The sequence below is a fragment of the Protomyctophum bolini genome (assembly GCF_963924005.1).
Source record: "Protomyctophum bolini genome assembly, chromosome: 22".
Taxonomy (NCBI): domain Eukaryota; kingdom Metazoa; phylum Chordata; class Actinopteri; order Myctophiformes; family Myctophidae; genus Protomyctophum; species Protomyctophum bolini.
In genome coordinates this window covers 17,189,436-17,216,254 of record NC_137883.1, presented here as the reverse complement: position 1 = coordinate 17,216,254, position 26,819 = coordinate 17,189,436, and the positions used below count along the sequence as shown (strand labels likewise).

The following is a 26,819-nucleotide window of genomic DNA, read 5'->3' as shown; positions in this document are numbered from 1 at the left end:
GAAATGGCACCCTTTTCACGTTGGCCTATTATAGCGCCACCAGGAGGCCACAACCTGACCTGCCCTGGTGGAGACCTGTGCCGATTAGGACTTTATCTAGTTAACATTGTGGTCAAGAAAACCAACCTAACAGTCCATCTCTCATCTCTCCCTCCTCTCCTCTCCGTCTTGTCCTAGGCAACATCACCTGTGCTCCCAACGAGTTCACCTGCGCCAGTGGCAGGTGCATATCCCGTAACTTCCAGTGCAACGGGGAGGACGACTGTGGCGACGGCTCAGATGAGGTGGACTGCACGCCGTCCTCCTGCGGTCCCACCGAGTTCCAGTGTGGGAACTCCACGTGCATCCCCTCCAGCTGGGTCTGTGACGACGACGTTGACTGTCAGGTACTGTAGTGGGGGGGAAGTGGTGGAAAGTGTAGTGAATGGTGGGGTGGTTGTTTATAACTCTTGCTGGCGGCGCACCAAATGAGCTTCAGTTCATATAATAAGTGAATTGTACTTACACATTTTGACTGGTATGTTGACTCAAATCATGTACTTTTACAATTATTTGACCGCTTGAGTTACTAGTTTGCAGATTTGGATTATTAATGCAAAACATTAATAATCCGCGTGTCGGAAGTGTTGCTTTAGGGAGGCAGAGCCCTTCTGAAAGCACTTACAGTGCACAACATTGCACAACAGAGAGCATACTGCTATAAAGGGAATTGTTTTCTAACTTAATGCCCAGGTTGGTCCTCACTTTCCCACACCCATCTGCATTTGTAAATGATTTCAACCTTGAAATGTGGCTCAAAGTGCTTCAACGTGGCCATCTTTCATGACATCAGGTCGGGGGGGGGGGGGGGGGGTAAAACTGTTAAAAATGACGTCCAAAGATGATTTCGACAACGAGGGCCCAAGTAGGTAAATGCGTCAAATGACGATCACGGCCGCGAATGAGTTGCGAATGAGTTGCGTCTGCTATTTGAATAGCCAATGCTAAAATATAAAAATTCCGGTTTTAATGGGTTAAAGGGATAGTTCACCCCCAAAATCTCTCTGGGTGAACTATCCCTTTAAGATGTGCTATGGCACCTGCTTCGTTCCATTGTCTACCCCCCCCCCCCCCCCCCCTGGTCTAAGTCACATGCTCAGCAGAGCTGAAATTATGCTCGCATGATACACTTGTTTCCAGGCTGCGAGGGATCATCCTTGCCAGGTTGGCAAGCTGAGTCTCAGCTTGTCAAACCTGGCCAACGATTGTTGCTGCTTTTCCCAGAAACTGATGAGGTCGTCACCTTACCAGACCATCTGGGTGTCTCATCTAACCTGGTGTATATCTGTACTGTGTGTATATGGTTGGCTGTCGGGCCGAAACCTTGTATCTCCATCTTAGTGTCCTATTTCATCACCCTACAGTGTCACACAAAAGTAGCAAAAATAGCAGATCTACAGGCTCAAAACATTTCGCATTGCGATTTGCTATTTTTGTGATATTTGAATCCTGAAAAGTAGCACTTTTGGACATCTTAGGTGTGTGTGTGTGTGTGTGTGTGTGTGTGTGTGTCATACCAGCAACATGCAATCATACAATTCATACAGTAGTCTGTTTGTAGTAGCGAAATGGAACTTGGCTTTATAAGATCTCTCCATCTTGTTCGAGAGTAGTGTTGAAAGTCTGTTAATTAAAGGGTTCTCTGTCGATGGGATGTAATGGCCTAACATGTTGTTGGATAGTCACGGTTCTGGGCATGTACTATCCAGTTTGTTGGATAGTCACGGTTCTGGGCATGTACTATCCAGTTTGTTGGATAGTCACGGTTCTGGGCATGTACTATCCAGTTTGTTGGATAGTCACGGTTCTGGGCATGTACTATTCAGTTTGTTCGATAGTCACGGTTCTGGGCATGTACTATCCAGTTTGTTCGATAGTCACGGTTCTGGGCATGTACTATTCAGTTTGTTGGATAGTCACGGTTCTGGGCATGTACTATCCAGTTTGTTCGATAGTCACGGTTCTGGGCATGTACTATTCAGTTTGTTGGATAGTCACGGTTCTGGGCATGTACTATCCAGTTTGTTCGATAGTCACGGTTCTGGGCATGTACTATCCAGTTTGTTCGATAGTCACGGTTCTGGGCATGTACTATTCAGTTTGTTGGATTGTCACGGTTCTGGGCATGTACTATCCAGTTTGTTGGATTGTCACGGTTCTGGGCATGTACTATCCAGTTTGTTGGATTGTCACGGTTCTGGGCATGTACTATCCAGTTTGTTGGATTGTCACGGTTCTGGGCATGTACTATCCAGTTTGTTCGATAGTCACGGTTCTGGGCATGTACTATCCAGTTTGTTCGATTGTCACGGTTCGGGCATGTACTATTCAGTTCAATAAATGTATTGGGTTTGGTGAGCCTCGTCTTAATTTCTCAGTGAAAATTCTGATTTGTCACAGTTGAATTGTGGAGTGCAGCGCTGTGAATGAGTGTTGGAGTGGACGAGGCAAAGTAGTCTATAGTTGGGATGATGGTTAGTGTCCGCCCTGAGACTGGAAGGTCAGGGTTCGATTCCCGGCTGGGGCATACCGAACTCCGAAAGAATGGGACCTATGAAAAGGAACAATGGTGGGTAAAACTGCGGCTGTGTGCAAGCACTGTGCAATATGTTAGGCTTATGCACTGCTTCCAATATGATGACCCATTTAGGAAGCCATCACCCCAGTGCGTCTGTTGACGGTGAGCGAGTCGAGCAGGAAAGAACAACCCTTATTCCCTGCAGCATTTAAACAGTCACAGAAGCCGTGTAATGTCAGCATATGATTTAAAGCACTTGAGCTGTGCTCTATCCGCTCGACGATGCTTCAGCAGCACAGTAATTCATTATGACAACAAATTAATTATAACTTCATATGAACAGACACGACTAGGAATTGTCAAAGAATGAGCCGACACAGCCTCCTACTGCATACGGATGGACCTCCATTTATTATACTGGTGTCTTTTCTTCGTCAATGTGTCTGTATCACAAATGTCTAGTGTGTGTGTGTTTGTGTATATACAGTACATATCCACTATCCGTGTTGTATCTGACCTCCCACAGTGTTCATTGAATTCCACTTTATTCCCTTCTTCCCTCACTCTTCCTCCTCCCTCCCTCCCTCCCGTTTCTTTTCCTCTTACTCCTTCTCTTCTCTCTCCAGCTCTCCCTCATTATTCATCCTCTCATCTTCTCTGCCCTCAGGACCAGTCGGATGAGTCTCCGTCTCGCTGCGGTCGCCCCCCCACCCCTCCGGCCAAGTGTTCGTCCAGTGAGATGCTGTGTCGTTCTGGAGAATGCATTCACAAGAAGTGGAGGTGTGACGGTGACTCCGACTGCAAGGACGGCAGCGACGAAGCCAACTGTCGTATGTGCTTTAGATCTGATGTTACCGTTTCATTAGAATGAAACTCTTACTTCCTGACAATTATGAATAGAATGTTTTTATTTATTTTTAAATACAAGAATATATTTACCAACCATCATATCTCTGCTGTCAGGAAGAAACAATTTTTCAGAAGATGGAAAATATATTTTGAAAACGAAGCAATACTGCCTCATCAAAGTTGGTGTTAACTTTATATATTGCCAATTATTTACATGGTGAAGTTGGTTAACCCGGTCAATGCCAAATTTAGCACACACTCACTTGATGCCAACAATGAACCTCTGCCCCAGATTTTCCAGAACTGCCTGTTATAGCGCCACCCGGAGGCCAACTTTTGAAAAACACTATTCATGATATTACTACTCCAGATTCTGTCCAAAAATCCCGCAAATCGTTACACAGTATCTCTATAGTCATGCGTTCAAGCCGGATCTGTCTGATATTTCATATTCCATCCTAATTGCCTAACATTGGCTTTCAAAGTTGGCAAGATTGGCCTCAAATCATGAACGCAGCGTACAATTTGTGTGAAGGACTCTCCTACTAGGCTGAGGAATATACCCCACCCTTTCACATTGTCCAGCGCCACCAATAGGTGGATTTTTGCAAGACACATTTTTGGAACAGAATTCCTCAAATCATCAAATTGCCATCCAATGTGTAAGAAGAAATGGCACCCTTTTCAAATTGGCCTATTATAGCGCCACCAGGAGGCCACAACCTGACCTGCCCTGGTGGAGACCTGTGCCCCTAGGGGCACTTTATGCTTCATGCTTACTCTGATCACTCTGATCTCGGGCTAAATTGAATGAAAATCTGTTGCAGGCTGGTAAACACTTTGCTGTGGAAAGTTTTATACAAAGAGCATAATTGATTATCTGTCTGCAGCTGTCAAAATTGGGTACACAGTATAATCCTTGTTGAATTTACTCAGGAGTGTACGAATGGAACCACATGGACCTGTAGGCCCTGTTAAGACTGGCAGCCCGAATCTGATTTGTGGTCTATCCAGATTGTAGTTTCAGAGTTTTTATGCAGTCTGAATAGCAAAGACCATATGGAATCTGGTTTTAGAGAATCAGATTTGTCACTTTCTATTAAGGTTTTCAAACTCTGCCCGAACCCGACCGGTACCGACCCGATGTTTTCAGGCCGGGCCCAAAAATTATGCCAATTAGTGGGCCGGGCCGAGCCTCGGGCTCAGTGATTTTCCGTGCTTTTTTTCTTTTTTTCTAAGCATGTTATTATAATAAAAATAGCAATTCTGTGTAATGTGTAGGCTATAGCATACAACTATGTATGTATTAGGAAGAGGGCTGCGCTATTGTGATTCACTTAATTGTGACAGGAGGAAGACGGAGGAGTGGAGGCGGGGGGCTTGGTGCAGCGCGCTGGCATTTCAGACTGTGCGGCAGCACGCATACTGACTGCGCGCAGGCATGAGCAGAGTGTAGTGACGTCATATAGACATAGTCACCAACCGATCCATATAAATTATATAATTCTGTAGTGTATAATGACCACGCAATGTTACAGTCCACTTCAGGCTACAGGCTATTTGATTTCCAAAATGATTAGTATTATAACCGGCGGCGCGCCTCGTTATATGTGCCCAATTTAAAATAACAGATCTCTAAGCTGTCGAGACAAGAAATGAGAGGTGCGTGGATGATTTATAAACTTTGTAGGCTATGTTTGTTCTTTTGGACACCGAACGGGGACGATACTTGGAGTCTTGGACATATAGCTGCTTCACTTCAGATGAAACTAAGGGGAGCTACTCGCCACCACTGCAAATGGAATCCATTAGAATGATATGGAAATGGAACATTAACAGTCTAACGTGAGCTACATAAATCCTTTATTTCGGCAATAAGTCCATTGAACTCCGTTCTCATTCTCACACAGACACACACTGAACCACGGCGCGCTGCTGCGCTGGCCTTAAAGTGGCGTTCTTTTCGGGCATAACATTATGGTAATTTTTAGGGTTGGGCCGAGCTTCGGGCTGACCCAGTTAGGGCCGGGCCGGGCCTTAATTTTTGGGCCTGTTGAAAACTTTACTTTCTATAGCCTTGTGCATAAAATGGGCCTTGTGTACACACTGGGAGTGAAACAGATTTGACTGTGTATGGTGTAAGCCAGAATGCGATCACGGAATATGATCTTTTTGTGTTTCCTCAGTTGTGCGAACCTGTGGGCCGGATCATTTCAAGTGTGACGATGGTAATTGTATTCCTGGCGGCAGGCAGTGCAACGGCGTTGGAGAGTGTACCGACGGATCCGATGAGAGAAACTGCAAAAACAGTAAGATCCACTGCACTGCGCTCCTGTCATTTCTTTTTCTTTTTCTTTTAGATTTTCAAATTATTTTCAACAACATACAACCACACAGACAAAACGCGTATTGTCAGAACACTATATACAAAGAAATGCTTCGCTTCAAACTAAGGAACGTGTATATATTCACATTCACACCAACAAGAACAACACTATAAATATCAAAGCCTATAAAGAAATAGGTATTAACAGTATACAGATATAATTGACAAAGGTTAAAGGTTTGACTGATCAAAGTAAGACAAAAATCAAACTTTCACATTTCCCCATGTGTGCTGAATCTCAGTTTCTCCAGCTTAAGGTATCCCAGTAAATCCCCAACCCAGTGTCTATTAACCCATTTAGGCCTGACGTCGAAATGTATAAATTGTCTTCTAAATTTGGACAAGCTCGTAGCGCACCACTTGGTGTCGCGCTTGTAGATCTGCTATTTTTCAATAGCTAAATTGTTTAAAACACCAAAAGGGGTTCCCGGCCCGCCCAGAATGGGTTAAGCAGGGGTAGAGTCCAATTTCCAGTTAAGTACAATAAGCCTCTGGCCAAAATAGTGCCATAAGCCACAGAATCCAGCTGAGCTTTGGTTAGGGGTGAGCCTTCCGGCAGGACTCCAAACATAGCCATAATAGGGCAGAAGTCAAAACCTATACCAAAAGCATCTGAAAAACATAAGAGAACTCAACCTCATAAGTCTGCCATTTAAGGACGAGGCCAAAATTGATGAAATGAGGTGGCTCGTTCCGATTTACATTGAGAAAAAAAATGGTGTCCGTATCTGGGAATATCTCCCCCAATTCCACCCTGCTCCTCCGACCAGAGGGGTGCTTATTGCTTAAAGGACCACTTCACCACTTTTCAACCCATCTTCATATAATAGGTCCTCACTAATAATCATGATAAAATGTAAATCTTTTTCTACTCAGTCTGTGTCTCATAGGAGGGCTGTGGGCAGTTGAGAAACCGTCCACCAGTTACATCGTTGGGCAGATTTTTTTTAATTATTATTTTTACAAAAATGCTGATTTCTTTTATCGGGAACGATAGCTTTTGCATTGCAACTTTTCAGGACTAGAAAACCTGCAGTTTCTATTAGTTTGGATTCCCAATCGATGATGTCACTGGTGGACGGGTCTCTGAACTGCCCACAGCCTTCCTATGAACACAGAGTAGAAAAGAATTGTGCCATTTTATCATGATTATTAGTTGGGAGTTGGGAGAAAAACCTAAAAATGTTGTTGCTCAAATGATGTAAGGCACACCACTTATTGAATGCTTCATCTAATAAGGCCGGAGAAAACACACATGAACACTTTTTCCATTTCTGGCCCGATTCACCAAAATGTCAAGGGCAAAGGACAAGTGGAATTGGTTCCATATTTTAATAGAATGCTTTACTATCGGATTCTCGCCACATTTACTCAACATCAAAGAAAGAACAGGACACCAAAGAATACAGTGAAGCAGGCACCCATACAAATGGATCTCCCAGTTTTGTCCGGCATCCAAAACCCCCCCCAAAATTAGGCATTGCTAAGCCACCAAGGTCCTTGGACTTTTCGAGGTGGTAGATGGGTACTAGAGCAGGGGTTTTCAACTGATTGTGAAGCACAAACCACTGCACTGACTAAGTAAGAATCAACTTGGGGACCACCGTTGTCTTAGGTCAAGTCGGATGATTTTTTTCTTTTCAGCACTCAAACACTCATGTCAATGCATCCCACCTCTCAACCAATAGTCCATAGACTACTAGTGATGCATGGCATAATTAGGCCTGCAGGTGGTCAAAAATCACGGCACTACCTCTTTAAAATGTAGAACAAATTTGTGTTTGTGTGTGTGACGGCTTGATATAATATGTTGCACGATACTATGCGCAAAATGTAATGCTAAATTAGTGATATTATATTTAACTGAAATATGCTAGTGGTCCAGAGTGCAAAAGCTTGAGAAACACTGATGTGACTAAGCATACATTACATGAGCATGTTTCCTAGTGATGATGACTCCCTCCTTGAGATTCTAACTCCCCCTTTCTGTGGAATTTCTTGATCGCCAACTTCCCAGGAAATGACTACACTGAGATGTTGTCATACGCTACCAGGTCATTAAGCACTATAAGCAGGGCTTCCCAAACTATTTAGTTTGTGACCCAAAAGACAAATTACGGTAGTTTGCGCAGGACCTAAAAAATTGCCGATCTACAAACTCACATGTCGCTTTGCACCAAGAGCTTGTAGATCGGCTAATTTAATTACTTTTCTAATTTATGAAATTTCTGTGAATTCCGCGGGCAAGTTAAACACCAGTTCAACTCTTGACATGGGCATGTGTGTGAGACTAACACGGAGGTGACAGTGTCACAGGATTGCACTTTCGTCACTACGCCTGTCGGATTGCCTGCCTGCTCGAATGCTCGACTCTTATTGAAAATGAATTGCTAGCCACGGCAGTTGCTTTCCATGTGAGAAGCCCTTTACTGTGCCTTCTCAAGGACAAAACTGATCCTCATGCACAGCATTTTCTCTCTTCCTCCTCTTTCTTCATACTCTTGTTCTTAACTCTCAAAGACACCTGCCACACATACAAAATACCCTCTTTTCTCCTTTCTGCCTCCCCTCATCTTTCTAGTTCTTTGCACGCACGCACAGACTACAACATAGTGTAATTCAAGTATAGTACACCACAGTGTGGTGAGGACGCCATGCAAAGGATCTATTAATTGTTAAATGTCTAAATAGGTCACGTATCACTGGGTGATCCATTGTCAACCTCTGCTCTCTCCGTACAGTGACCCAGTGTAATGGTCCTGATAAATTCAAGTGTCGCAGTGGTGAATGCATTGAGATGAGCAAGGTGTGCAACAAGGCCAGGGACTGCCCCGACTGGAGCGACGAACCCATTAAGGAATGCAGTGAGTAGAATGACTTCATGTCCATATTTAAATGTTAAATGGTGCATTTATATAGCACCTTTTATCCAAAGTGCATTACAGTCACTCACTCACTCATTCATGCATACACACCAGCGGTGACGGAAGCCATGAAAGGCAGAAACATGCTCATCGGGAGCAGATGGGGGGTTCAGTGTCTTGCTTAATATAAAAACTACTTGATCATACTACAGTCACACACAAGCATCAACAGTAGAACCTGTTTGATTCCCATTGCTGCGCGTTCCTCCAAACACAGCAGCTTTTGATTGCAGAACTTTTAATCTCATACAAGATGACATCCAGACAGTGTATTACTCATTTGAAATTTAATCAGCATGCTAAAACATTTATCTAAAAACATAGGTTAGAAATTTGACACAGCTTTGAGCTTGCCGTCTGTCTCTCGCTTGTAAACTGACTCCACGTGAATGTAGCGTCGGATATGAACGTCCCATAGCCTGAAGGGATGAGACACTCTGATGGTTCAGAAACACAGGCTTCTGTTTCAGACTGAAACTTACTGTCAATAGGTGAGCCTCAACTGCAGAGATCTGTTTTCGATGTGTTGGTTATATTTGAACCTCAAACTGAGATAATGTGCAGTTCACAGAAATCTATTTTCTAAATTGATCAACACTACTATTACTGACAGATGTAAACATTAACACCTAATCTGCAGCTTTTGCTCTTGTGTGTGTGTGGCCTGCACACCATATTAGGTGCAAAAATACTTCTTTATTTATTTGTCTGACGTTTCGATCCTGTTGTGGATCACGTCAGACGAATAAATAAAGACCTAATATGGTGTGCGGTCTCCATCCATCTGTAAACTGAAGTGTCTTTAGCCCAGCCACCCCCCTGTCGATGTGCATGTTCTACTGTATACTTACTTACTACATTTGCCTCCGTCTCCCAGATATGAACGAATGTCTGCAAAACAACGGAGGTTGCTCTCACATATGCAGGGACATGGTGATAGGCTTCGATTGTGACTGTGCACCAGGACTGCAGCTCATAGACCACAAGACCTGTGGAGGTACCGTCAAGATTATTATCTGATCATAGGTTTATGACAATGATTCACATCATGGCACCTCTGGCAGTGGCAATCATTATTAACACTTTTACTTTTGGCAAATATTTGCCTATACTGTATGACATTCTCGGAATAGGACATGTGTTTAAGTTCAGAAATTTTCAACATACTTGAAATAAACTGTAATGCCGTTTGAAACTGTATAGCTATTGGAAATGTCCCTCAAGTTTAGCAACTAGTGTCCACTGATAATCAGTCCGAAGACTCACTCAGTGGAGTGGGCGGCGTCTATGGTGTGGACCCAGGCTAGACGACTAGTTTCTGCGCTTGCTCCATTATCACAATACTGTTCATATCATGCACAAAGGACACCATAGCAACTTTGACAACAGAGGCCACTGTGGGAACAAAACACAAAGTCTTTCATTCTGTATTTCAGGGAGATACGCCTTTTATTTATGCTGTACATACGTGGGAGTGAGACGTGTATGTGCAGTATGGGTGCCTAGGCAGTTCCCCCGAGTCACAGACCACAGGCATTCTACTAGCGCTGCAACTATATTGATTATTCTATCAATTGCTTTACCAATTCATTGAATAATCCTATATTATACTAACAAATCAACATGAAACTATTAGATTTTTTCCTTTTTATCCTTTTTTTTCTTTTTCCAACTAGTCAGCCAAATGAGATATTGGCAAATAAGTTATATTACACTATTATTTTTATATTTTCTTGAGGTAATTGTTTATCCCCCAAAATCACAAAGGCTAATTTGACCATTGGGAAAGTCGGTGTCCTAAAACGTAGTTACTGCAATTTGGCTTTGCAGGGCAGTATAGTTATCAGGCATTTCCCCTAGAGAAAAGAAATGAAGAAAAAGCCAACAGATCATGTTTGACTACATCAAGTCTTCTCCTCTGTGCAGACATTAACGAGTGTCAGAACCCAGGAATCTGCAGTCAGATCTGCATCAACCTGAAGGGAGGTTACAAGTGTGAGTGTCACAACGGATACCAGATGGACCCGCCCACTGGAGTCTGTAAAGCTGTGGGTGAGTTCAACGCTCTACAAATAATCAAACCTGGATTTTTGGCAGTGGCTTTTTTTGGGCAACACTTCTCATAGCTACTTGGTCACTACACTGTGCGTTGGTTTGCTTGATTTTGCTGCTGACTTTGCTAATAATAGATTTAGGAAAGGGGGGAGGGTGCTGGGACATTCTTGTTGAGTGTTTAGTTGAGTGATGGAGACGGCACAGGCACTGGTAAACACTTGAGACAGAAGAATGTTGCGATAGAGCAGTGGTAACGTCACACTGGTTATTGTGTCAGTGAAGAATTATTTAAAAAATAAGACATTTTACACAAGCTCTCTAGTACCCAACTTCGCTACTGTTCAGCTCCCTGTAGTGAGCGGTATATAAGTCTGTTGTTGTACTGGTCAGCTCCCAGTAGCGAACCGTATAGGTCTGTTGTTGTACTGGTCAGCTCCCAGTAGCGAACAGTATAGGTCTGTTGTTGTACTGGTCAGCTCCCAGTAGCGAACAGTATAGGTCTGTTGTTGTACTGGTCAGCTCCCATAGAACTATGAAACATGGGAGTTGTTTGTATTTTGCAGTGGATTGCAAATGCTGCTGCAATAAAGTTTTAATAAAAAGATAAAACAATAATGGCCCAGATGGGACTGCAAGGTTATAGCTGTCCTGACAGGCCTCGGATGTGTCCCAACTGTGATGATGTCACCCTCTAGGCTGGAGATCACATGGTGTTTATGGCAGTAAAAAGGGTTTATTGTGTTGGCCATTATGACCGAGTCCCCTCAGACAGAAAACACCACACTGTAAAACCCTTGGTGTTCATTTAACTCTGAGAGTGTACAAATATGTACACTCTTGGAGTTACTGGGTTTACTGTGTGCAGGACCTCTTAAACCCAACAATTATTTGATCATACGAGCGTCTCTAAAACAAATTATGGCCAGTAAACTTGTCAGTGAATGGATGACAGGGTGGCTAGACGGTCTGTCTCAGTCTGTAGGCAACCTGCCTACTGTATAGTCTAGACCCATGGTTCTCAACCTTTTCTGGATCAATGCCCACTTGGAAATCTCAAGCGTTTACAGCCCACCCATCTGACCACTTAACTCAGCAGCCTATATCAGATGGGTGGGCCATGTGCATTTTCAGAACATGTTATGATCAATCGTTGGCTTGGAACTATAATTTATGTTTTTGAGGGGCGCTAGCCCATCCTACATCCAGCTTTTAGTTACCGTCCACAAACTTGGTCTTAAGCAAACAGTAATTTTTTCTGCGCCATCTATGAACCTATTCGGACCCCCTAGGCTAGGGTAGGCAGGTGCCAACTTCGTACATGTTCGTAGACAACCGTACTCCATATATGAAAGCGGCGACCGTCAATTTATCTTTTAGCATTGCTCCGCCTCTGTCCCTACCAGCTATGGTTTATTTCCATCCAGCTCCATTGAGCCTCCATTATAACATGATTTTCAAAGAGAGCTCTCTCTCTCTAGAGAGAAAGAGAGAGAGAGAGAGAGGAATTGCACCACTCAGTTCACACGTGTGTGATTTTTAATTAATAGATCAGGTTTTTCTTATGTGCAATAGTCGTACAATATAACAATTATTTAATTGTTGTACCCTGCCTTTCCCATTTCTTCTTTCTAATTATGTGTTCGCCCAGAATATTGTGTGTTGTCATGATTTGTCACTAATCCGAGTTGGCTTTGTTCGAGGCTGACAGATCTTTAAAAAAATACTTTTTGAAAACCTATGGGGGAAAATGAATGGGGAATTATTTCCTGGGCCACTCGTCGTTCTGAAAGGGAGCTCTATATTGTTCAGTCTAGGAATCTACCTTCAATTAGTACCCTGAATAGACTCTTTAGCTCTTAATTAGTCCTGTGTAATAGACTCTATATGGGTAATGCAAATGGTAATGAGGCATCAGGGCTCAAGCAGTCACGGTTAAAGACGACCTAAATCTACATCAGCAGCATATAGTTGCTGTCGGGCAACCTCTTACTTATTGTAAGTAACTTACTTTTAGTGGGGGTTTTTTCTCGTAAATGAATGTCTGTCTTGATCTTACTACAGCGTCCCACAAGTATAAAAAATGGCAGATGTGTGATGATGATGAACTGATCCTCTGCTCCTCTCCAAACGTTAAAGTATTTTCGGTGTATTTTTTTTAAGATATTCTTTTGGCTTTTTCTGCATTAAATATATCTGACAGGAAACTTTAGAGCTTGCGGATCTGCTACTTTTGATGCTTTTGTTTTGTGTGACGCTGTAGTATGATTCAAGTAGGGTGTTAATTTACGAAACAAACATGGCGATACAGGAAATATAGGCGCCGCCTAGGCTATTCTTTTTCACCGATAACGGCATGCCCAGAAATAAGGACGCCGGGGGTCGATCTGCCTCTGACCCCGTCCTCTCCCCTCCCGCAGGCAAGGAGCCGTGTCTGATCTTCACCAACCGGCGGGACATCCGGCGCCTGGGCCTGGAGAGGAAGGAGTACACCCAGATCGTGGAGCAGCAGAGGAACACTGTGGCGCTGGACGCCGACTTCAACCAGCAGAGGATCTTCTGGGCCGACATGGGCCAGAAGGCCATCTTTAGGTGAGAACGAGACCCACGCCCTAGAGGTCTTCACGGGTCCAATTTGACCGACCTATGCCCATATAGACCCATATAAAATGTACCCAGAACCTAATGGACCCGGCTGTTGTTAGACTTCGGACTTCCGGACTTGGAAAAGTACTGAGAGATGTCGGAAACCAGAGCCGAACGGACCCGGCTATTATTAGAAATATATAAGTTCCGATCCGAGCAGTACAGAGAGATCGTGGTCCGTACCCGTACAAAACCCAAGGAACCGAGGCTCTTTCTTGTTATTGTCTATATAGTAACACTGCTACTTCTTTACTAAAGTCACATGACGCAAGGCACGCCGGCAGCTGGCCAGAGGAGGAAAAAAGGGGGGAGCAGGGGTGATTGACAGCTGTGACAGCCAATCGGCGGGTCAACTTGTGTATTAGTGGAACCATCATTTCACTGTCGGCCCCCCGAGACCCGAAACATACGGTAGCGGTTCTGACCTGGCCCCCGGAGGCGCTTCTTGTGACTCCAGAGTCGGATTTCGGGTTTACACGAAGACCTCTGCCACGCCCACATGACCAAGGTACTGGCATTACAGCTGGAGTTGGTCCCCAAGCGCACACTGTCTGTTTACCGTTCTCTGTTGGGAAGGGTTCAATGCAGAGGACGCATTCACCCAAGGGGACAGTAAAGTGAAATCAAATGAAACCCTAGCTTTCTCTCTGTATCTCTTTCTAATTCACGTACACACACACACACACACACACACCTCTCATAAGTCTCCATCTCTACCCCCCCTCATCTCTCTGTCTCTCTCTCGGTCTCAGTACGGTGATGGATAAGCGGGGGGACGTTGGGACCCACAGCAAGGTGCTGGACAACATTCAGAATCCCGTCGGCATCGCCGTGGACTGGATTTACAAGAACCTGTACTGGTCAGACCTCGGAACCAAAAGCATCGGCGTGACAAACTTCAACGGCACCAAACAGAAGGTTCTGTTCAACAGCGGCCTGAAGGAGCCGGCTTCCATCGCCGTTGATCCACTCTCTGGGTGAGTGAGTTTGTGTGTGTGTATCACATAGAGTAATAAAAGGATAGAGACCGAACCGGTGCGTTAGCCCCACCCCCCCGCTATTCATTTCAGTGGAAGTTGCTCAGTGGCGTTTTGAAGCACCCGGAAGACTGCCGGATGTATAATTATAACTCAATGGCTCGAGCGAGTGACTGTGGCTCAAGAGGTAGAGCAGGTCGTCCAATGATCCATGGGTCGGCGGTTCGAATCCCGGCTCCTCCTGTCTACATGTCGAAGTGTCCTTGGGCAAGACACTGAACCCCAAATTGCTCCCGATGTGCTGGTTGGTACCTTGCATGGCTTCCGCCGCAATCGGTGTACAGTATAAATGTGTGTGTGAATGGGTCCGGTGAATGTAATGCACAATCTATGTAAAGCGCCTTGGATAAAGGCGCTATATAAATGCATCATTTACCATTAAGTTTAGCCTAGCCTCAATTTTGAGGTCCGGGCTCACGCGCGTGACGTCATGAATATCCGTTGACCTCCATGAAAGTGCTGCATTTTGCCAGTAGGTAGTGGCAGCTTCAACGTTGGAAAGCCTTACTGGGGGCTTGGTGTGTTGCCACTGTTGTGTGTGGAAACTAGGGCTGTCAGATTACGATATTTACTTAAAAATAAAATAAAAGTTATGTTTGATATAATCTACGGTACATTTCCACTATCAAATTATCCATTCCACAGAACTGACACTGTTAAACTCGTACCACTCGCACCAAAATGATGTAGGCACCGGCACCAAAATGATGTAGGCACCGGAAATGTACCAGAAATATGTTTTACAGATCATTCATTGTCTGTCGAAACTTCATACAGTATGGCCAAAATTGTTACATTTCAGGATTCAAATTCAAAAGTAGCAGATTTACAAGCTCAAAATGTGTTTCTTCGCGCCACGCTTTGAGCTTGTTGATCTGCTACTTTTGATCTTTTTGTCTGACGCTGTAGTATGATCAAGTAGTAGGGCATTCATTTAAGAAAGAAATCACACCCGTGTAAAGTGAGTGGTGCAACTCCGTGGAAGTTCCGCCTTTTATTGGTTTTTGAAGGGACTGTCTGTGTGTGGTGTGTGTGTCATGCATAAATGCTTAAGAGTGTGTTCTTGTATATGACTTTTTTAAGTGTGTGATTTTATTTTATTTTTTTATTTATTTTTTGTGCATGTATAGTATAACAGTGTGAGCGTCTGTCTCCAGGTTTGTGTACTGGTCAGACTGGGGAGAACCAGCAAAGATAGAGAAATCTGGGATGAATGGAGTGGACAGACAGGTGCTGGTGGACAGAGACATACAGTGGCCCAACGGCATCACTCTGGGTACACACAAACACACACACACACACACCCTACAAGCTCCAACAGTCTGTGTCTTTGAGGGGCGCTAGCCTCTCCTATGCACAGCTTTGTATGTTTGTGTGTACCCCATAGCAATGATTTGATTAGCTGAGCACCCCATAGCAATGATTTGATTGGCTGAGCACACCATAGCAATGATTTGATTGGCTGAGCAAAGTACGTATTGAGGATAAAAATCGAGGGCGCCAATTGTGATTGGCCGGAATGTGATGATGTATGATGACATACATCTTCACACAGGTTTTGAGGGGCACTAGCCCCTCCTATATTCAGCTATAGTGTAGATTATTGTCCAACACAAATATTAAATGCCATTGACAATGAATGGAGAATTTACGTTATATGCAGACGAGCAAATCGGCTATTTTGTCCTAACACAAAAATTCCCATTGACAATATGTTAAAGTGGTTAAACGCTAAAGCGACACAGATGCGTAGCACTAGAGTTTTGTATGACTTGCATAGAATATTTTATTAATTTGGATTGTTGACTCGATACCTAGGGAACAGATTTGATTTATATTGCGAATTTGCAATCCTTTTCTTCCAAATGACTTTGCTTTTTTATACTGAAACATTTTAAAACTATTCTAAACAATATAGACCATGAAACGTCAGTCAGTCTTTCTGACATGAAATAAAAAAACTAAATTAATTTCGATTTTAATATTGTGGCATTAAAAATCATGTTATATGCCTGAATCGGTTTTCTTTGCCCACCCCTAGTGTGGGTGTGTGTAGTAAACATCCTCTCGTCTCTTCTCCTCGCTACCCCGCTCATTTCTTCTTATTCCTCTCCTCGCCTCTTGGTGCGTTTCAGATCTGATCAAAGGCAGGCTATACTGGGTGGACTCTAAGCTCCACATGCTGTGCAGCGTCGACCTGAACGGAGACAACAGGAGGAAGGTTCTACAGTCACCAGACTACCTGTCTCACCCCTACGCTCTCACAGTGTTTGAGGTACTCCACCGCCCATGTAACCACACCCCATAGATAGACTGTCAAATATATGGTCGACGGGAACGGTGTTGCTGGAGCATTAACACTTTGACTCCTCCGGAACACGACTTACACGAGTTAATTGACTGTTGAACAGCTTCCCTTCCAAAAACGACTTACACAAGTTATGTTTTCATTGTTTAAACCGTATTGTTTTTTGTCGCAAAAACATCCGTAGCACCGGCATGCAAAGGGTTCTGGGAAATTGAGGCCCAATGCATTACAATGGCGGCGGTGCCGCGCATTGCGCACGTTCGTTCTCCGCTCTGTTGTTGTGATTGCCACCTTGGAATATTTAACACTACGACAAGAGATTACACCACTTTAAAGTAGATTTTCATGACAAGCAAGTGGCTTTCCAAAGGTTAGTGAAAACTAGGCGGGGAGATCTGGAACACAATTGTTTAATTGCAGCATTAAAACTGTTAATGGGAACTGCACTTTTAAAAGAAGCTTCAAATCCATCTGAGCTTCCTTGCAGTCTGCACCAACCCTTACTCTTACTACGATCATGGTTTTCAGTCCTTCGCTTTTGCCCAAATATGAAGCCCTATACTAGACATCGATATGCCATTATCTGTGCATGCCCAGCCCAAGTATGGAGGTTTTACATAACTCCAGACTTCCTTCTGGAACTCTGTTGATCGGGTACTGTACTTGAATACAGAAATCACACTTGATGCTCTTATCATAACTCATTGACTGACAATGACATTTGGACATTTGGTGTTGTCAGCGTTTAATGATGTACATATTTGTCTGTGTGGTGTTGATACTCTGTCTCCACCTTCTGTTGTTTAAAATAAAGTTAGATTTTGACTTGGAGATATTTGGTGTTTGCATATTTACAGGGTGTGTGCAGGCTGTTAAGAAACTCTGTCAGTTAATGAGTTAATTGTAGTAGTTAGGTTGGAGGAAAGAGTTCCAAGGACTAGAGGGGCGGTTTCAAACTTGCACTGGAAGTTTGTTCCAGTGTATAAATCAGGCTTTAATCACTAAATCACTGCCTCCCTCCCTCCCTCCCTCCCTCCCTCCCCTCAGGACCGAGTATTCTATAAATCAGGCTTTAATCACTAAATCACTGCCTCCCTCCCTCCCCCCCCCCCCCCCCCCTCAGGACCGAGTATTCTGGACGGACAGACAAAACGGTGCCATCTACGGGGCCAACAAGTTCACCGGTTCAGAAGTGGTGACTCTCGCCAGTAACTTGAACGAACTGCAAGACATTATTGTGTACCATGAGCTGATTCAGCTGTCTGGTAAGAGTTAACATGGAGCTTTAACTAATTTATCGCTAATTACGCCTTTTGAAGCCTATTTTTATCTACCTCCCCGCGGATGACGCCTTATCACACCTTTTTTAATATCAATTGATTACGGTGATCAATTGTGTCCTGTATGCGCTTATAACACTGGTTCTGGCGCAGTGGGACATTTTTTTAATGATTTATTTTTCTATTGGTTTATTGGATTCATGTTAATGTATATTTTCAGACTTTTAATACTTGTCAACTTGACCTTTAGCTCTGTACTTGATCCTTTTCCCAAACCTCTTCACTGAAAATAGCAGATCTACATGCTTGCAACGAGTTGCAGCAGCGCCACGTGTTGCAAGCTTGTAAATTGGCTACTTTCGGTGAATGCTACACGCACGCATGCATGTGCGCATGTGCACACACACACACACACACACACACACACACACACACACAACCCCAGAATAGGGATGCTACGGTTCAAGTAAAAGAAGTTCAAATAATATTTGGAACTCCTCCTGTAGTAACTCTTGAGGACCCATGACCCTAAACGGTGAATCCTCCCTGTTCTCCAGGTACCAACTGGTGTTCAGAGAAAGGCCAGAACGGAGGGTGCAGTTACATGTGTTTGCCGGCTCCACAGATCAACAAACATTCTGCCAAGTACACGTGTGTGTGTCCCCAGGGCCAGGAACTGGCTGCAGACGGCCTGCGATGCAGACCAGGTGAGTCGTCCAGCCCTCGTTAGCGATGAACTTAGGGTTGTGACAGTTGATCAAACTAATCGCTAATTTAATAAAATTGATTAGAAAACAATCCCTGCTTTGCGAATAGCATTACAGCTTTCAAAACATTAAAAAACATGAAAATACACATTATACGAGCTCTACGAGCTTGTATTATGTGCTATTTTAAGTTATTGCACAAAATCTAATTGGTTTGCTTGATAGTTGCAGCCCTAGATGAAACCGTCATAGATTTTGATCATGTAATTATAGACCAAATATTTCTATACACAAACATTGAGACTGCAACCAGGTTGCATGTACAGTAAGCGATTCCCAAACCCGCGATCGCTTTGGTTCACTCAGCATCCCGAGTGTGAGACTTGTGACGTTCCCCGGAGCAATACTTTTTTAGCGCTTCATCTGCGTCTCACAGCTAATCACAGTGACTGGAGGCCGTGGTATTTTGGAAAACTGTTTTGGGAATTGCTTGCACTCAGTATATATGGTGTATAGTAAAGGATACGTCAGAACCAGTAAGACGCGCAAACGCGGGAAGCGAACGCAGCTCGTACATATTTAAGTTAAGTTATTTTAAGTTTTTTTTAACTTAGACATAACCATATAAGGAGTCCCCAAAGCAGCTATACGTCCAAATATGGAGTGTGTTGCATCAATCACAAACAAATCACTCTGCTCCATATATGGGCACAAAGGTGGGACACACAGACAGACACACACACACACACACACACACACACACACACACACACACACACACACACAGACAGACAGACAGACAGACAGACATGATCTGCTAGGTCTCACTGCGTTCGCAATAAACACAATTAAAATTCTTCTTCCTCCACACTGGGAGGTAAACCCGAAGGTTTGATGGCATGCATTTTATGTGCGAGTGCCGTGGCTTCTTTTCTATTGTCTTATAAGCTTTGTTTTTCTTTGCAAGTTGACTCTATGATAGTAGTGTGGCGTGTTCTGATAAATTGTCTGTAGTCTGAGTGAAAATCACGTTTTCACGATTACTACGCTTAAATGTATTCCAACATTTATATTCCCCACGAAATGTCTTTGTTGGCTAGACTATTTTTGATAACCTGGTTGGTTGCAGTGTTTAATCTCTCATTGCGTTAAGACAACCTTAACCCCGTTTTGTTTTACACTTGCTCAAGTTAAACAGAACGGTGTTTTGATGCCCAAATGAATGGAAATATTAAGCAGAAGTATAAACGGTAAAGTGCTCCCTGTTTTAATGTATCCATTTGTACACTTTGTTGAATTCCTTGATTTTACAGTGTGCCATTTAAATTTGTTCACAGTGATTAAGACTTTACCCTCATAATGTTTACCACAGCATTTCCATGATCATTAATTGATTTTAATTATTAATCCTGTGTGAGCTTGTAGATTTCCTACTTCTGCTGCTTTTGTTTGACGCTGTAGTATGTTAGGCATTCATTTAAGAAGTTAGAATATGGAGATAAGAGGTTTCTGCCCAACAGCAACATTATACTGGACAGCCCCTGGACTCCCCTCAAGGACCCCTGGGAGTCTCCGGACCCCATGTTGAGAACAACTTGTCTGAACATGTCTTTTCCAGTTAATTATGTGGACATGTAATTGAATCAGTTTTTATTTTCAGTTAGCTATTCAGCTAATCAGATTTTTTCCCGTTAGCTATTCAGCTGTTATCAGCTGTTGAGAAAGGCAGGTTTATTTGTATAGCAGGTTTTAATACACAAAGGCACCTCACTGAATCCCCTTCTATGTAAATCTACTGGTCCTTGTCATTTCAGACGTCTAAAGGAGGAACTGGTTAACGGGGACCACTTGGGCTGTCATTTTTACCATTTAAATTTAAATTCTACCTGGTAGGCTGGGATAAACGGCACTGAAAAATCGCCTCTAAATCATTATAGCAGTCGTGGTACAATAAAAGTGCTTTACAGAACAAATGAACAAGAGAACAAAAAACATAAAACATCAAAATCAAAGCAAAATCAATAACGAGACAAAACTTTTTTTTTTAAACGCAAAACAGGCAAAGCAATGGGTATAGCAGGTGCCGCAAATGGAAGGAAAAAAAGGAAAAAGACAAACTCGGCCAAAGTCAAATGTCTTGAGCTGTGATTTCAAAGTCTACAGAGGGTGCCAGTCTAAGTGGGAGTTTATTCCAGGCCATTTTCTTAAATGCCTTTTTTGGGGGCACCTCGAGCAGGTCAGCAGTGGCGAACCTAAGGGGGCGGTTTGGGACATATCTGGGCAGGCAGTCATGAAGGTAGGAGGGCGCAAGACTATTTAGAGCTTTATAAACAAGTAAAATAATTTAAAATCAATGCTAAAAACAACCGGGAGCCAGTGTAAAGAGGCTAAAACTGGCTTCTCCATTCTGAACAAGCTGTAGCCTGTCAGTTATTTTCTTTGGCAGGCCAGAAAAAAGTGCATTGCAGTAATCTAGTTGAGAGAAAATCTAGTTGAGGGCATTAATTCCCCCTCCATATTTCAACTGATACTAGTATTCAAATATGGACATACAAGGTGCTGTGGTCTTGTTGCTCAGTTTAATTAACACAATGTACATTTGTTGCCGATATGACATTTAGATTTCGTTAGATTTGTTTCAAAATCAATAATTACTTGGATAATCCAGTGTATTTTTTTTAATGCAAATGTCAGGCAGGATATCTAAGACGGGGGGAAACGATAAACATACCGGTCTAGATTGAAAGACTTGTGTTCAGATTGTGGAATTAGATGGGACACTACAGAGTTTTAGCATTGGTGAAATGGATATCTGAATTTTAAGAGAAAATGAAATCGACCTGTCAGCCTTCCTGTTTTCCCCAAATTTCAGCATCAGCCTTGAATATCCATATCCGACAACCTCTATCCCCAAGTACCCTGTGTGGTTGTGCGTGCCCACAGCATCACATGGAGTGCTATCCATGGGTGTCCTGGTTTTAGTGTTTTTCTATGCCAGTCAGTAGCTGAGTGGGTAGAGAGGCCATCTGGGAATCTGAAGGTCGCAAGGTTCCACCCCTGCCTTGCCCCCCAGTACTGTACGTGTCAAAGTGTCCTTGAGAAAGACACTAACCCATAACAGCCCCCTCCACCTACAGTAGGGTTGGGATCCTTTTTTATTTGAAAGATTCCGGTTCCTTCCTCTTGTACAGAGGAAGAGTTATAGTGGTCCTTGAAACGCAAAAGTTTGAGAACCACGGGTATTATGTTATGGAACCGAGATTCCGGATCATCCTCCAACCCCCCCACCCCCCCTGTGATTTGAGCAGCCTATCTGCTGGGTGAGGCTTTACTTCTGTTCCGTCGACTAGAAAACACACTCCTTTCTCTGGCCAGCCACAAAGTGTCCTGTCTGTCTGCAGTTAGCAGTGTGACAGCTGAATAGAAGCTGTGCCAGTGTGTACTGTGTATGATCCTCAGCCCTACTGTCTCTCTGCCCTGCCTCTCACCCAGCCTGGCTTTGTTGTCTTGTCATCTTGTGCATGCTTTTTTTTAGGGGTTGGGTTTGGCATGAGTGATAAATGATTTGTAATTTGATGGTGTCGTGCACAGAAAACGGCTAATACTGTTACACTGTATGCAATCTCTAGATCTGCGTGTGTCCAACTTGTGTCTCCAACTTGTTTGCCCAACTTGTTTTTGAAAACCTTTTATATAACCATACCTAATACCATGCCAACAATCTAAAACTTGTCACCAAGTGCACGATCTTGTTGGTTTTGGACGAATTGGCCCCCACCTAAATTCACCCGAACACCTGCACTTTTCTTTTCTTTTTTTTTTTCAAACAACATTTAAAATGTTCTAGTTTGATTTCTATTAACAAGGCTTAGATTATATCATAAATCCAGAAATGGAAAGCCTGCCTTTTCTATTGGCTTGGATTTCACATCGATGTCACTGGTAGGCGGGTTTACAAACTGTCCACAGATCTTCTCTGAGACACAGACGTGGTAGACTTTTTCATGTATTTGTGCCTGAAGCAAAGATTTGAGTTAATGTTAGCTTTAATAATGTTTCTGGAATTTTCAAAATGACACACTATGATCTGCTATTTTTGAATATTTAAAACTCCCAAGTGCACAGACTACTTCCACTGCTGGTTTTGTGCCAAAAAACAAACCATCATGCCCCCCCCCCCGGCTCGCTAACACATTTGTCCCATTTTACAGCTGTCACTACTGTCCCCAATAGGAGCTGTAATGTTGCTTTTAGCAGAGCTAATCCTGTTAGTGCTGTGGTTTCACACACTGTTCATTCACTACAAACCTCAACGACTACCTAGGGGTTCATTCTACACTCCGTAAAGGCTGATTAGGGAGTGTTTTGGCTCAAGTTAAATAACCGTGAGCATGAAAAGCGTTTAAGATGTTGTTTTTTAAAATCCCCCCCCCCCCCCCCAAAACCCTCTTCATGGAGACGCAGGTTCATTAACATAAATAACCCTTGATGGATCCCAGGGAGGATAAACCCTTTGTTTCAGTAGCTGCTAATTTAAATGGAAGCAGCAACAGAAATGTATTGCTCAAGACTCATTTCACCGCTTTTGTACGCAGTGGCTATGCAGGAGTCTAGCCTGGCTATAAGGGGTTCTGTCTGCATCTGGTGCTAATTGAGCTGGTCTGATAAGCCAGTAGGCCACAGCAGTATCTCCATATTATCTCGACAGTGTTGTAGTGCATATAACATGTTTTATACTCTACTATAGTGTACATGTTTTATACTTGACTATATACAGTGTTGTAGTTTATATTACATTTGTTATACTTAATATAAAACATGTTGAACTTCAATTATAGAAGTCAGTGAGGCTCTGATCAAGGCCAATCCTTGTCCAAATTTGGAGTTTGATGTTGTGGATGATCGACGTCACAGGCGGATAGATGAAGATCCAGGAGCCACAATGGAGCTACGCCGTTCCCATGTTAATCCTGTGATCCACATGATTAAATGTTTATCGATTATGTCATGAGGTTACATTGGTGTTTGACAGTTTATAATTTGTCTGTGGGTTTGAACTTTGAATCCCTCCATTGAGATGGATAATGAGGAAGGCAGAGAAGGTAGAGTCTGGCCTACCAGGATCATTTGTTGGCTGCCCACTCCCCTTATGGCCAAAATTTTAATGAGCCCTCAAACCTAGAATTTGACATTCTGTTCTAAATGAAACTGAGATGGCTTTAAAACTTATTTTAGTCGTTGTTTGGTCTTCCAGTCTCGTTGGAATGAAGCTAGCTTAGTTTAGCTCATTCCCCTCTCTCTCTATTAGAATGGGTTGCTATAAATAGTTTCCATTTTATTTTCTTTATAACGAGGTGATTGATCCCAAGAGACAAAGCTCCACGGTTCTAAAGACTGGCCTGATGTAGGTCAGCTCGTAACATCTGAACTTAATCTACTTTGATTAATTTTGTTTTTCATTCAATATATTTGTGCATTATTTTGTTTATGTACATTTTGTTAGTTTGTTGTCAAACAGCATGACCATGACTTTGTGTACAACAGACCCATCTACCACTAATGATGGGAACTCTCTGCCTCTCGCAGGTAAAAAGCAGCCACGGTGTGACGTGTTGTGAGCTTGTAGATCGGCAATTTTTTACCTGAGAGACTGGCATATGACTAATTGTAAATCAGGCTTAGTAGCTAAAAGGCAGATCGCTTATGGGTCCCTGAGTAAAGTAACTGATTTGCTACCAGAGCCCAAAGTAGAGCAACTGATTTGTTGTGAACATTTTGGGAATTTTTATTCTATTGATTGAGTGGATGTCTGAATGCGTTGTGCCTAGCAGACCACCTGCTGTGCCAGTATTGACTGTGCTGCAGAGATAACAGCCTGAAGAGGATGCTTGGCCTGCTTGCTAGCATCACCTGCTGTTTGTGCCCACTGTACTACGGCATATGAATTAGTCTCACATTGCTACTTGAAAGCATGCTTTCTTTACTGGCATGCTCATGAAATGGTTAGAATTATGTTGTTTTGTGCTTGTGTTGAATGTGCTCTTGCGTTACAGCAGTGGTTCCCAAACTTTTTAGCCCGTGACCCAGAAGAGACATTAATTTGATGTCTCCCCCAGACCCAAGTATGTAATTGCTATTGCTCTGTGCTACAGTATCTGTTAGCGGTTTGTCTAAATGCACAGCACAATGGCTACACCTGGTGGTCGCTGTGCTACAGTATCTGTTATCTGCAGTTTAGCCTCAGAAACCCAGACTTTTTGAGTGGTGCAACCACTCCTATATGGAGCCATGTGTGTCTCTGGCTGGCTGTGTCCCTGGCTGTGTCCCTGTGTTCGAGCACGAAAACGTTTGGTTGGTTGTGACTGTTGCGCAGCAACAGTTTTTCGTGCAAAACTAATGCTTGGAATGGATTCAGAGTTTGACACGGCACATGCTACTTAAAGCATAATGAAATTTAGAACATTTTGCCTTAGAATGGTTTTATGGTACCCCAACTTTCAGCAGCTGTCAAAACTTCCCCTAGGGTGGTTGAATATAAACCAATGTGGGATATGTTAGTACACAACTTTACAAACACATTAGTGAAGAAAATTCTTGGTTTATAATGACAAATCTACAAAGTAACTACATTAGTAACTAAATCTGAGATGTAGTGGGGTAGAAAGTATTGAAAATACTGAAGAAAGTACAACAAGACCAGGCAATGTTCTTCCACCACTGAGACCAGTCACCAGGCAATGTTCTTCCAATCTTCTTGGAAGTGTTGTGGTCCCCCTATGACTGTGGTCAAGGTTCCACGTTATCGGAAATGCTCTTCTGCATCTAAGCTCACTTGGGCTTGTATATGCCGGAATGTAAAGTCTGTTTTTTGTTCTGACGTGTAACTTTGTGTACACGCTATGTTTCTGCCAGGCTATCTGCTGGACACAAACACGCGCACACACACTTGGGAATGTGAATGTTGTATAATAGATGATTGACAACAGTGACGTGAACAGATATTTGCTAGAAACAAAAGAATGAAGTGAACAGATATTTGCTAGAAACAAAATAATGAGAAACAATGATTTCACATGTTGTATTGTGTTGTTCCAGAAGCCAATATGAGCACAGCAATCCATGAAGTCAACTCTACAACCAGAGGATCAGCTGCAGCCTGGGCAATTCTACCCGTCTGTGAGTAGAGGCACAACCAAGATTATTATAGTTAAAGTTGTGAAATATATAATTTTTAGTAAATGGTACATATATTTAAAGCTTTTAGTTGGCCCTGCATAACTTTTCACTATTACTATTAAGCATCAGTTGAGCATTAGTAAATACTAAATTCATCATGAATTCATCATTTGTATAGAATTATTCAAAGCTTTAGTAAACAACGGCTATAAATGTTTCAGCTATACACTATTTGGCATTAGTTAAGTGTGTGTGTGCATGTGTTTATAGTTCTGCTAGCCATGGCAGCAGCAGGCGGTTACCTCATGTGGAGGAACTGGCAGAGTAAGAACCAGAAGAGCATGAACTTTGACAACCCCGTGTACCTGAAGACCAACGAAGAGGACCTGAACATCGACATCACCAGACACAGCTCCAGCGTGGGTCACACGTACCCAGCGGTGAGTCCACTGCCAATGGGCTTTATGCACACAGAATAAGTCTTCCTACTTCCCGGCCGCCTCCCTACTTCCGATGATGCTAATTAAGGCTCTGTTCCAATTAGTGGGCTCTGAGAGTGTACAAATGGAAGCAAATGGACCCGTATGGGCATTTGGAAAGCACTCAAGGACACTTTGAGACCCACTGGTGTAGCAGAATGTTCCCAGTGAGTATTATGGGTAACACCTGTGAAGGAAGTAGGGAAGTGGCCCAAGTTCTTTTCCAAAATGCCGTGTGTGTGTATAGAGCCCATGTAGCAGGTCTACACTCTTTACCTAGACTCTAGGTAAAGAGTGTAGACCGGCTACATGGGCTCTATACACACACACACACACACACACACACACACACACACACACACACACAGCATGGCTCTAGGTCCTAGAGCCATGCTGTGTGTGTGTGTGTGTGTGTGTG

At 43.2% G+C, this 26,819-nt stretch overlaps 1 protein-coding gene across 2 annotated transcripts in view; it reads left to right on the top strand.

Annotated features, from left to right (window-relative positions):
- The window catches only part of vldlr (very low density lipoprotein receptor), a 55,884-nt gene that overhangs the window by 27,058 nt on the left and 2,007 nt on the right, over nt 1–26,819 (top strand). Inside the window, exons 5-19 of one of the 2 annotated variants that reach the window (XM_080755333.1) lie at nt 178–386; nt 3,225–3,387; nt 5,593–5,715; nt 8,534–8,656; nt 9,594–9,713; nt 10,643–10,768; nt 13,189–13,360; nt 14,167–14,391; nt 15,609–15,727; nt 16,587–16,726; nt 17,883–18,024; nt 18,597–18,746; nt 24,291–24,332; nt 25,842–25,922; nt 26,193–26,362. In XM_080755333.1, the coding sequence (XP_080611459.1) occupies nt 178–386; nt 3,225–3,387; nt 5,593–5,715; nt 8,534–8,656; nt 9,594–9,713; nt 10,643–10,768; nt 13,189–13,360; nt 14,167–14,391; nt 15,609–15,727; nt 16,587–16,726; nt 17,883–18,024; nt 18,597–18,746; nt 24,291–24,332; nt 25,842–25,922; nt 26,193–26,362 (2,105 nt within the window). The remainder of the gene's footprint in view (nt 1–177; nt 387–3,224; nt 3,388–5,592; nt 5,716–8,533; nt 8,657–9,593; nt 9,714–10,642; nt 10,769–13,188; nt 13,361–14,166; nt 14,392–15,608; nt 15,728–16,586; nt 16,727–17,882; nt 18,025–18,596; nt 18,747–24,290; nt 24,333–25,841; nt 25,923–26,192; nt 26,363–26,819) is intronic. The other variant, XM_080755334.1, reaches the window with a different exon arrangement.